The sequence below is a fragment of the Musa acuminata genome, unplaced genomic scaffold (assembly GCF_036884655.1).
Source record: "Musa acuminata AAA Group cultivar baxijiao unplaced genomic scaffold, Cavendish_Baxijiao_AAA HiC_scaffold_412, whole genome shotgun sequence".
Classification (NCBI taxonomy): domain Eukaryota; kingdom Viridiplantae; phylum Streptophyta; class Magnoliopsida; order Zingiberales; family Musaceae; genus Musa; species Musa acuminata.
Genome location: NW_027020660.1, coordinates 472,267 through 484,277, shown reverse-complemented (window position 1 = coordinate 484,277; position 12,011 = coordinate 472,267). Strand labels below are relative to the sequence as shown.

General features: G+C 37.0%; 2 protein-coding genes across 2 annotated transcripts; both read left to right on the top strand.

Moving 5' to 3' along the window:
* Positions 1-360: 360 nt before the first annotated feature.
* On the top strand, positions 361-5,692 carry LOC135658713 (uncharacterized). Its single transcript, XM_065176179.1, has 5 exons — positions 361-412; positions 3,843-3,955; positions 4,664-4,693; positions 4,772-4,914; positions 5,512-5,692. Exons 1-5 carry the CDS (start codon positions 361-363, stop codon positions 5,690-5,692), a joined length of 519 nt encoding a protein of 172 aa, XP_065032251.1.
* LOC135658711 (uncharacterized) lies at positions 4,771-11,645 on the top strand. The gene is made up of 7 exons (XM_065176178.1): positions 4,771-4,914; positions 5,512-5,899; positions 6,001-6,108; positions 6,552-6,705; positions 9,934-9,989; positions 10,301-10,352; positions 11,455-11,645. Exons 2-7 carry the CDS (start codon positions 5,855-5,857, stop codon positions 11,643-11,645), a joined length of 606 nt encoding a protein of 201 aa, XP_065032250.1. The 5' UTR covers positions 4,771-4,914; positions 5,512-5,854.
* The last annotated feature ends 366 nt before the right edge of the window (positions 11,646-12,011 follow it).

Here is a 12,011-nt window from a genome sequence, read left to right as displayed (position 1 = left end):
AGGTGACGCTGAGCGAGCGAAGACGAATCAACAACACCCGTAAGATTGGTTATGAGAGAAAGATCAATATTGCTGGCTATGGAAGGTGCCGAGAAACCCGATTGACGATTCTCGACACCATATCGCCGGCGACCATACCGAAAACAGAGCGACGAGTTCAAATCGGAAAGAATCGACACATGAAGCTCACTTTTAGGAGGGATATAGAACATGTACCGGATCTTGCAAGAGGGGAGAACGTACGAGTCTGCTAGGTCAGAGATCGACAACTCGATTTGGCTGATCTCAGGAGGCGTCCGGCCAGGGCGATCTACGCTCGCTCGACGCCACTTAACCGGTGGCAAAAAAAATAAAGAAAGGATGGTCAGGGTTCTCGACTACGGGAGGGCTGACGGGTGCATTATCCTTTTTGGTTTGGCTCGCTTACAAACATCGTCGAGTCGGGTTTAAAATAAATTGATCTCGATCCAAATTTTATCGCTCGGTTCGGGTTATACCTAGTCTCGGTAACGATGGAAAATAAATATTAACTATTTTCCTCTCTTTTTTAGTTTTTTATTTTATTTTATAAAAAAAATATTTTTTATTATAACAAAATTATCATTTATCATTAAGATAATATCGTATAATTAATTGAAATAAGTCGATAGGGAAAATAAAATCAGATAATTAATTATAATCGATTGATATGAAATATTAGAGTCGATCACCGTCCAACATATATTATCGTGTAGATGTTAGCATAGAAAGACGGTTCAAGCTTAGCTCCCCTGTCACTCATATGCATAAAATATAAATGGGGAACGTTAGGATAATTGCAAGCTATATTCTTTATAAAGAAACACAGAAGACTGAAAGAAAAAAAGAAAAGATGGTTAGGGTTCTCGACTACGGGAGGGCTGACGGGTGCACTATCCTTTTTGGTTTGGCCCGCTCACAATTGGCATCGTCGAGTTGGGCTTGAAATCAATTGATCTCGATCCGCTTTATAAAGAATATAGATTGCAATTACCCTGACGTCCCCCATTGATATTTTATGCATATGAGTGAGAGAGGAGCTAAACTTAAATCGTCTTTATATGCTAATCTCTACAAGATAATATATGTTGTACGGTGATCGACTCTAATGTTTCATATCAATTGATTATAATTAATTATCAGATTTTATTTTCCCTATCGACTCGTTTCAATTAATTATATGATATTATCTTAATGGTAAATGATAAATTCGTTATAATAAAAAATATTTTTTTTATAAAACAAAATAAAAAATTGAAAAAGAGAGGAAAAGAGTTAATATCTATTTTCTACCGTTACCGAGACCGGGCATAACCCGAACCGAGCGTTAGAATTTGGATCGAGATCAATTGATTTTAAGCCCGACTCGACGATGCCAATTGTAAGCGGGCCAAACAAAAAAGGATAGTGCACCAGTCAGCCCTCCCGTAGTTGAGAACCATAACCATCAATTCTTTTATTCTTTCAGTTTTCTATGTTTCTTTATATAGAATATAGCTTACAATTATCCTAACGTCCCCCATTGATATTTTATGTTTATGAGTGACAGGGAAGCTAAGCTTGAACCGTCTTTCTATGCTAACCTCTATACGATAATATAAGTTGGACGATGATCGATTGTAATGTTTCATATCAATCGATTATAAATAATTATCAGATTTTATCTTCCTTATCGAATTGTTTCAATTAATTATACGATATTATCTTAATGATAAGTGATAATTTCGTTATCATAAAAATTATTTTTTTTATAAAAAAAAATAAAAAACTAAAAAAGAGAGGAAAAGAGTTAATATTTATTTTCCACCGTTACCGAGACTAGGTATAACCCGAACCGAGCGATAAAATTTGGATCGAGATCAATTTATTTTAAACCCGACTCGACGATGTTTTTTAAGCGGGGTAAACCAAAAAGGATAATGCACCCGTCAGCCCACCCGTAGTCGAGAACCATGACCATCCTTTCGTTATTTTTTATGCCACCGATTAAACGGCGCCGAGCGAGCGTAGATCGCCCTGGTCGGACGTCTCCTGAGACCAGCCAAATCGAGTTGTCGATCTCTGACCTAGCGGACTCCTACGTTCTCCCCTCTTGTCAAGATCCAGTACATGTTCTAGATCTCTCCTAAAAGTGAGCTTCATGTGTCGATTCTTTCCGATTTGAACTCGTCGCTCTGTTTTCGATATTGTCGCCGACGATATAGTGTTGAGAATCGTCAATCGAGTTTCTCGGCACCTTCCATAGCCAGCAATACTGATCTTTCTCTCACAACCAATCTTACGGGTGCTGTTGATTCGTCTTCGCTCGCTCACCCATGCCCCCGGTTGTGACATCCTTCGCTTATTTACATCGTCCTTTCTGTAAATTCTATTGTTATCCCCATCATCTGGCCTTACATCGATAGAGTATCTGCTGGACTCGATGACTGATACAGTTAAATGCTTGGATGATCAACAAAGCTCATCGACGATTCGGGTGACATGTCCACTCGATGGTTGATACAGTTACATGCTTGGATGATCAACAAAACTCATCGATAATTACTAAATCCAACAGCTTTATGTTATCGACTAATTTATTATTCTTTCTCGAAGAAATTGGGTAATGCTAAGGGTAAATTCTTAATTTAAGATCAGTATTACATTAGATTGGGATTCGGGTGACATGTCCACTCGATGATTGATACAGTTGTTAAATGCTTGGATGATCAACAAAACTCATCGATAATTACCAAATCCAACAGCATTATGTTATCGACTAATTTGTTTTTCTTTCTCGAAGAAATTGGGTGATGCTAAGGGTAAATTCTTAATTTAAGATTAGTATGACATTTGACTGGGATTCGAGTGACATGTCCACTATCAATTAATCTAAGGAACTTGAAGACAAACAAAACACCATATGACTGCCCAGTGATTTAAAAAACGCTAGGTGCCAAAAGGCGCCAAGGTCCACAAACGCCCGAGGCGCTAGGCGCTCGCCCAGGCGCTCGCCCGAGCGAAGCGAGACGCTAAAATATAAAAATATATAATATAATTAATAATTTCAAATAAATAAAAATTAACAACATTAAAATCAAAATAATATATTATTAATCTATTAACAGAAAATTAATCATTTCAAAATTCAAATAAACTTAATATTAAGAGTATACTATATACTAAGCCTGATGGAGAAACGAGGAAGCAGCGGCGAGCGGCGGCAGCAGCAGTGGCGAGCGGCGGCACAGCAGCGGCGAGCGGCGGCAGCGGGAAAGGGAAAAGGAGCAGAAGGCACGAGCAGTGGGAGGGCTCGCGGGAGGCGCGAGCAGCGGGAGGGCTCGAGGGAGGCGCGAGCAGCGGGAAGGCTCGCGGGAGGGCTCGTAGGAGGCGCGAGCAGCGAGAGGGCTCGCGGGAGGCGCGAGCTGCGGGAGGGCTCGAGGGAGGCGCGAGCAGCGGGAAGGCTCGCGGGAGGCGCGAGCAGCGACAGCGGCGAGCAGCGGCAGCGGGAGCAGGAGCGACGAGCAGCGAGATCGCGATCGGGATCGGGATCGGCAACGGCAGCGGCTGCGGCAGGAGGTTAGGGTTGGGTAAGGGTTAGGGTTGGGGTTATATAGGTTTAGTTGGTTCGATTGAACCAACTAACAACCGAATCAGAACCGAACCAGACCTAAATTCTGGTTCGGTCGCCTTGATTTACCCAGGCGCTCGCCCGAAGCGCCCACGCCTGGGCTCGGGCGAGCGCCCAGGCGCCGCCTGCTTAAACATTACTCTTTCTTGAATGGTCTACATGGCATGCATTTCTTAATTACAACTCATGATGTGATATTGCAATGAGTTTTCAGTTGTCGAAGCTCATGGAAAGACTGGAATTCCAAAGGTGGTAGAAACATGGGGGCAGCCAAATGCTTCATCTTGTGTCCTTGCTGCTTCTTATTCTGATCACAAAACTGATCCGGTTTGTTATCACATTCTTTGTTGGATTTGAGTTATTATACATAAATGAATGCTATGACAATCTTAACTACTTAATGGGAGGTAAACAATCAAATCAAAGCTTATGTTAGTCTCCTTTTGGATCTTCATGGCTTCTTGGTAGTTTTGAAGTAAACCAGAAATCGATCTTATTAGTTTCTCTTGAATATTAATGAAAGCTTCTCTAGTTTGAAGCTAATATTCATGTTATGTTCTTCTTTCTTAAAGAAGCAGAAACCTATTTTGTGCCTTCACTTTCCAGCTTGAAAGTTTAATTTGGATGATCAATGGAGATATGGTGGTTTAACATTACAAAAGAAAAGTGTATGTTCAAAGATTTTAGAGTTTGATTACGGTGGACAAGCATTCCTAAGTATTATACAAACTTTAATGTGATTATTCACGATTAGTTTGAGATCTAGGATCAATTCCTATAAGGAAGTTTTATAATTCATTGGAACCCTGTTTTGGATTTGCGAATTCTGTTGACTATAATGTCACATTCTATTTCGCATTCTTGGATTGGCATGTAATCACTAAAGATGTGTTTCCACCTTTCTTTCCTTTGTTAGGAAATTCTTATATGTTACTCTAGTATAATTATATCTTTAATCTCATAACAGTTCGACGTGTAAAATATTCTTCTACCTTCTAGACATGACACTTGTAAATTGTTTGCTATTCTTTGCAGCTTTTGGCTGTTGCTCGCAAGAATGGTTCGGTAAGTTATCATATATGAAACAAGAGAAAACCCTCTTTTTCTAGGTTGTTGAAACATGGGATATTCTATGAATTCCAGGTTGAGTGTCTAAATCCTATTAATGGAGAGGCTTTGGGCATCACTAAGATCGATCAACCCTTATCACTGGATGGCTCTCTTAATGATGATCATGTTGTTGGATTGCATCTCTTCAAAACTAAAGGAATCGATGTTCCATCAAGGTAACATAAATAAATGCCATAGTTCATAGCTCATAGCAGATGAAGCATTTTTTTGAACTTGTATCCGAACATTTTACCAATCTGCTGTACCTAAGATATATTCTGTAGAAACTTGTTCATGTGAAAGAGTATCACAGATGGTTGAATTAAAATTTTAGCACCTGCCCAATTTGCATTTAGGGGGTCAAACCTATGACACTATCATGTTTAAAAGACTGCTGCAGGCATATGTATCTGCAGGACATTGAATAAAAAAGTTCAGAGAGATTATTCTTGCTTTCAGCACTTACTCCTGTATTTGACATCCCAAGGTTCCAATGTATATAGATAGTGAAACTTAATACGAAGGTTTATCTAGTGATTCAAGAGCAAAGCTTTGTGGACAAAGAAAGTTGTATTAGAACTAGAAGAGAGGAGAACTAGCTGACGTATATTCACAATGATTTTGCATATGCATGCATCTGTATGCAAGAATGGAAATTCTGTACATCTATCGAGTAAAATTTAGTTCATGGTGGTACTGTTACTTACAAACTTTAGTTGTGATCTCGAATTGCATGCACATTCTTATATTCATTCAATCCTTATGTTTTTCAGGTCAGTTTCATTACTTACCTGTCTGGAAAAGGGTAATGCTTGCTTGAGGTCCATTCCCGTCGGTGATGCGCCAGAAAACTCAACTACTGCTTCTCATATTACATGGAATGTATGCTCTTCTGGTAAAATAATATGTTCTTCAGTGGATAAAAGTGAGAATTATGCCTTATTTGGAGGGTAAGTTTCCGTAAGCTGTTAAAGAAATGTATATGAGTTTGTTGCAATTATATTCATGGGTGACAGCCTCTTTAATAAAAATTTGAAAGGTTGTTATATTGCCTAATTTTGGCCTAGTACTTTAATTTGTGTTTTCTTTTCTCTCAGGAATGGCATTGAATTGAACATGTGGGATCTTGGAAAATGCAGTAAGATCTGGAGTGCAAAATCTGTGAGTCACTTCATTCTTATTAGTGCAATTTAATGAGAGTTTCTGGTCTATTTGTATTTTGATTATGAAGATTCTATCGGTTTGCTCTTTGTCTTTTGTAGCCTCCTTCTAATAGACTTGGTATATTCTCTCCAACTTGGTTTACTGCTGCAACTTTTCTGAGTGAAGATGACCATAGAAAAGTTGTGGCTGGCACGATCAATCATCAGGTATGGCACTATGAAATATGTTTACTAGTTGTAGCTTACAAGCTAAAAAATGCTAATAGTTGGGAGTATAACTTTTATTGTAAGTCTTTCGACAACTTTTGCAATTGTTGCCATGAGATCGAGGATACATGTGAAAGCCTTAAGTTTGATTTTATGATAACAGTGCCTGACCAAACTTTTTTACAAATACTGCTTGCACATTTGGAGTGTTAACCAACTTGTAGTTAATAAACAGTTTTCTTCTGTTTATTGATTAATGTTGAAATATTCTTGACCATATGGTCTATCCTGATTAATGAATCTTTTGTATGTGGTTAATAGTTTTTGACCCATTGCTTTAGAAGTTGAGAAAATGATGTAAACTAATTACTCAGTCCGCATGAGATTCTAATGATCAGTATGTTATTATTCTCTTATTTGTTAAAAATTATATCTTGTGATAGATTCGTCTTTATGATACTTCAGCACAGAGGAGACCTGTAATTTCAGTCGACTTTAGAGAATCTCCAATTAAAGCAGCTTGTGAAGATCTAGATGGCTATACAGTCTATGTAGGCAATGGTTTTGGGGATCTTGCTTCATTTGATATGAGAACAGGTAAAAGACATAGTTCTACACGTACACTATGCGGCTATGCTTTAATTTTATTTACCCGATTCATTCATCCTCTTTAGTTTGTTGTTTTTTATGATCATAATCTCATGATTCTGAAATTTCATGTATGAGAACTAGTGAAAGTCATAGTTCTACAAGGTCACTGTACAACTACATTGTTAATTATATTTAGTTGTTTTGTTTATTTCTCTTTTGTTTTCTTTTTTTGTGGATATAATTTCTTGATTGGATATAATTTCTTGATCAGATCCTTTCTCTGATTGCCGTTTAGTTATCATCTCATATCTAAGACTCTTTGATTCTTATAGACATTTATCATATGTCTAGCTCCTTGTTCCTACTCCCATAATAAACTAAGTCCTATTACCATAATGGACAAAATTATCACGGTTTCTTATTTTATTTCATCGATAAAAACTTTTTAGTTTTTGGGCTGTCCGATGAACCTCAACTTGTTATTCCTTTATGGTCAAATTGTTGGAGTTGAAACTTTCAGTAGAACAGAAAGTTCTTTCAAACAGTTTTATGTCAGACAATATATGTGGCTACATCATAAGCAATTTTAGAAGTAATCAGCTGATGTTGAAGGCCTTTATGAAATCGTAAAAAAAGTTTAAGACTCAACATGAATTAAGGATATAGAACCAGGAATAGTCACTTCCAACAAGGAAACTAAAGGTTTGAATGTGACATGTGTTGCAGGTATGGTATGCATAAAGGAAATTATGCTAACTCCTATATTACATAGTTTTCTCAGTTGATTACATGATGTTCTAATTTCTTTTCATTGTCAATGAACTGGCTCAACTATTCTTAACTATGTGCGGTAAGTAGTCATCCTCCTGTTTTTTGTGCATTAATGCTTTCTGTCATTTCTGAGAAGTCCATGCTTTATGTTTACATTTTTGGTGACCTGTGCTCTTGGATTAAGGATTTGGTCCAAAGAATGTTAATGAATTGAGCTCATTATCAGAGACGGAACTAGCTTGACTCACTTGGAACTTATATTTTCTGTTATTAACTCAGTTCAAGTAATAATATTTCATCTAATTAACTGGGTAGATTTTTCCAATGTGAGCTTGAAGCTAGGACATGCTTATAGCTGAAAAATCTTATTTAACAATTCAAATTCCTAGTGTCGTTAAAGTATGGGGTAATGGGTAGTACCATTCATTTTAGTTTTTTGAATTGTAGTATTTACCGTTATTCTGATGCTTATGATTTTGAAATATCTGAGTTTTCTTTTAATGGTTTCACATTTGTATCACCTGTTAGACAATTAATAATTAGCTTCTATCAATGATGAATTGGCCCCTGGTGATTCAAGTGATTCAGGGTTACTAATATTTAGAACTAACTCTTGATGTTGACTAGATGGCAGTCGATTTCCTTGTTTCAAGAAAACTGATCGGATGCTTTATTGGTAAGTGCTCTGGAAGCATCAGATCTATAGCGAGACATCCAGAACTTCCCATGATAGCATCTTGTGGTAAGAAGTTGTATACTGTTAATTCAACATATTCAGTCAATTTTACTTCTACCATGGCACAAAATAGTGTTTTGTTTCCTCGAAAAAAAGGAAAAAGAATAGTGTTCCATGTTGGAAGTTTTTAGTTTATAACTCAGATATACCAAATTTAATATATTTGGTGGTTTTCATTTAATGTAACTTTTCAAGCTTTCTATTGTTCTTTGATATGTTGAGTAACGATCCTCCATGGATTATCAGTCATTGTTTCATTTCAAGAGAAATTACTGGTGCATACTGTTTCATCTTGAAGGTTAATGTTCGACATACTTTTCATGGTTTATTGGGAGTTATTTTACAATCAATTTTGTTAAAGATAAACATCCTTCTGTTTGTGTTTCTAATGAAAACCAAAGTGTTATGTCTAACATACGGCTCTCATCCTGCTCATCTTCGACTCGGGTTTATAAATTTATTACCATCCATGACCCACACAAAAAATTAATGGTACTAGCTGTCTTACCGCTGCATGAATTTCCTACGAGAATACATGTATTATTATTGGCATATGCTTCAGTTATATTTGCAAGATAGTTGGGGGTTCATTTTTTTCATTGGGGTGAGATGGGCTGGTGCAGGCAGGCTTGGGGTTGGGTTAGGTGATATCTGTCCTTGTCTTGGACTTAAATCGGTTTTGGAAAATTGTACCCTAATTCAACCATGATTATGCATGTTTCCCTGTCAAATCTGTTCAAACCCGACCCAGTTGAATTGGATTTAGTCAAGTCCCCTGACCTTGCCTCATCTTTGACTCGGGTTCATAAACTTAGTACCATCTCCGACACAATAAAGATTGATGTAACTATTATCTCATAGCTTATGAATACATTTTTTACTATTGATATATTCTTTAATTATATTAACAAGATAGTAGGTAAATTACTTATATGAAATTGCTGGGGTTTTTTTTCTGGTGCGGTCGGATACGTGGAGAAAGGATGGGGGAGGCTTGAGATGGGGATGGGGATAGGTGATATTGTTCTTGTCCCGGTCCTGATTAGTTTTGAACAATTATAACCCAACCCTGGGTCCGACATCGACCTTGACCCAATCCCCAATTTGATTGGATTAGCCATTGGGGCAGTACACCATCGGCCTAGTGTGAAATTCTCATTTCTAGCTATGTCATGTTGACAGATTTTATTGAAGAAAATATCTCAATGGTAGCAGTAAGCATCATCAAGTTTTAGGTAGTTCCCACCTCAATAGACTCGGCATTAGATGGACATCATTTGTAATATTTGGATGTGTTGTTTTGGAAGTTCTCTTGTTGGTAATTTAAAAAGATGATACATGCTGAAAAGTGTACTGCCATACTTTGGGATACTTGTTTGTGGTGACTTGTACCTTGCAAATTCAAGTTTACTTTTTATTAAAAGTTAACTATAATTTTGAACGTTCAAGATGTAAGAGAATCTTTTTCTCTTATTTTGCTGGCCCTAGAGCTTTGACTGAAATTTCTTGTCATGTTTGAAACTGTAATATATATTCTTGCTATGAGTTTTTTTTGGTAAAACTATAGTTAAGCATGAAATATTTTTAATTTCATATGCCATGTCTTCACAAGTAATATGTCAAACTATGCTTTCGTGCAAACCTTAGTTCTTTACTCGCCACATTATGCATTAGTGTTTTGGTCGTAGGTTTATAAGGTCATGCTTAATGATGATATTGGTTTATAGGATTGGACAGCTATTTGCGTGTGTGGGATGCAAAGACGAGACAACTTCTATCTGCGGTATGCTATAACTACTATCAGCTCATAAATGGATCTTGCTTCAACAAAATTTTCAGTATCCTTTGGCTTACATATAATAGAACAATTTTAAAGAAGGGAATTTAAGTTTGGTAGTGCTTTGCAATTTAGTTCTTCCTCTTGGTTTAGATTCATTTTTCATGTAAAGCCCATTAATTTATAGGTTATATTGGGGTAATTGGATGCATATTGTAGAGGAATGCATAGGTTCAACAACTAGTGCTTGCAAACAGTTCACATTTTCTTTTTGGTTTGTATAAACCTATCATTGAGTATATTTCTTTTTTTAATAGGTTTTCCTCAAGCAACATCTAACAAATGTGGTGATCGATTCACATTTCTCAGGTATTACTTATTTAACAATTTGGATTTGACACTACAAATTCACATTTACATGCTCTATGGCTCTATACAACTTAATACTTCGGTAGATCCACATTGGAAATGAATGTGATATTAGTACATGTAACTTGATTGATCTATTTCAAATAACAAACATGGTTAACATCTCGTGTGTTTGTTTCTGCTCCATATAAATAATGGATTAGTAGGTCAACTAAGTCTTATCTAAAACATAGCTAACCTCCATACAAATAATGGATTAGTAGGTCAACTAGCTTTAGGGTTAACACCATGAACATCATGTGCACCATGATAATAGTGTACTTGAGTGAGGGATTTTGAGCCAGTTTTGTTGAGGACATCTCCATTTGGTTAGGGTAGATTGTGACTTCCTAATAATCCCACTTAGGCAAATGACCTGACAGGGATGCTGATAATGCATGGGCTTAGGCAATTTGGGTCACATGACAAGGCCCACTTGGTACAATTTGGATCACATGTTATGATGAACGAAGCCCTAAATGCATGCTAAATTTGAAACAAAACCCAATCAAAACATATTCCATGTGTTCAGATTTATATAGTTTGATAAAATATTTGGGTTACAAGAGTATACATACCTGAGCAACAGCATGCCCATGTGTGCTAGTTACTAGTAATATCAGTCCATGGACTTCTTACATCATTGGCAATAAATTTACTGTATTACACTATTAATAGCAAATGATTTAGACAAGCCTTACCATCAGGACTCTTCTGGTTCCCGGTGGTCATGGGCATCTCATTAGTTATTGTTGAATCTTTAGTCATGGTACCTCCATTTAGGTTTGGTCAAGTATTCTACCACAAAAAAAAATCTGGCTAGCCTATGAAGTATTTGGGTTATGATATCATGAAGCACAGACAAATAGGCATGTTTTATGGCAGTGCTTGTCAGCACAGTGATGTTGGAACAAATTATACATGTAGATTGTTGGTAGCTTTTTACCTAAATCCTATTCTAGAATAGGTCGGTTTTCTTCTTTAATTAATGTTAGAAAATCTGTAAGGAACTCGTTCGTCATGTAAAACAATTTGATAATGTCTCAAAATTCTTGTTAAACAGGTTCCAATGGCAATACTTGTGATCAACAAGCTGATCTACAAGTATGCGATGATACTGAAACCATAGATAATGATGAATTGCCAATCTCTAGCGGTAAGAAAGTATCTAAAAGGAAGAGAGTTGGTAAAGTCAAGAAGAAAAGAAAGTCTGGGACCAGTACGATGATGAAACAAGTGAAGCCCATGTATTAAGTTAAGCTGAATCTGAAGACAATAGTGTCTTGCCACCCCTCAAACAGGAAAAATCATTAGATGAGCACAGCAAGAGGCTCAAGCAGAAAAAGAGCAAGAAGATTTTGCCATGAAGGAGGCATGACGGTCATCAAGAAAGTTGCAGTGAAGGATGGGTGAGTCGGTGATAATTCCATAATTTGTGACGACCATGACTGAGCCCACCACCCATCGGGCAAACCGACTAGATGATGAGTCTCTCGCCAAACTTACTCCAGATGTCCAACACTCTAATGAAAGGAGGAAAGTTAGATTGAGTGTTGAGTTTTTTAAAAGAGTGTTTTAGAATTTGAAGAGCAAATCGGATAAAGGCTTATGGATTCTTTG

Excerpts from the sequence above, each read along its gene's own strand:
- LOC135658713 (XM_065176179.1), top strand. The coding sequence starts at position 361 with ATGGTCAGGGTTCTCGACTACGGGAGGGCTGACGGGTGCATTATCCTT. Across the intron at positions 413-3,842 it reads CGGGTGCATTATCCTTTTTG|TTGTCGAAGCTCATGGAAAG; the intron begins GTTTGGCTCGCT and ends ATGAGTTTTCAG. Across the intron at positions 4,694-4,771 it reads TTGCTCGCAAGAATGGTTCG|GTTGAGTGTCTAAATCCTAT; the intron begins GTAAGTTATCAT and ends TATGAATTCCAG.
- LOC135658711 (XM_065176178.1), top strand. The coding sequence starts at position 5,855 with ATGTGGGATCTTGGAAAATGCAGTAAGATCTGGAGTGCAAAATCT. Across the intron at positions 6,706-9,933 it reads TTCATTTGATATGAGAACAG|GATTGGACAGCTATTTGCGT; the intron begins GTAAAAGACATA and ends ATTGGTTTATAG. Across the intron at positions 9,990-10,300 it reads CGAGACAACTTCTATCTGCG|GTTTTCCTCAAGCAACATCT; the intron begins GTATGCTATAAC and ends TTTTTTTAATAG.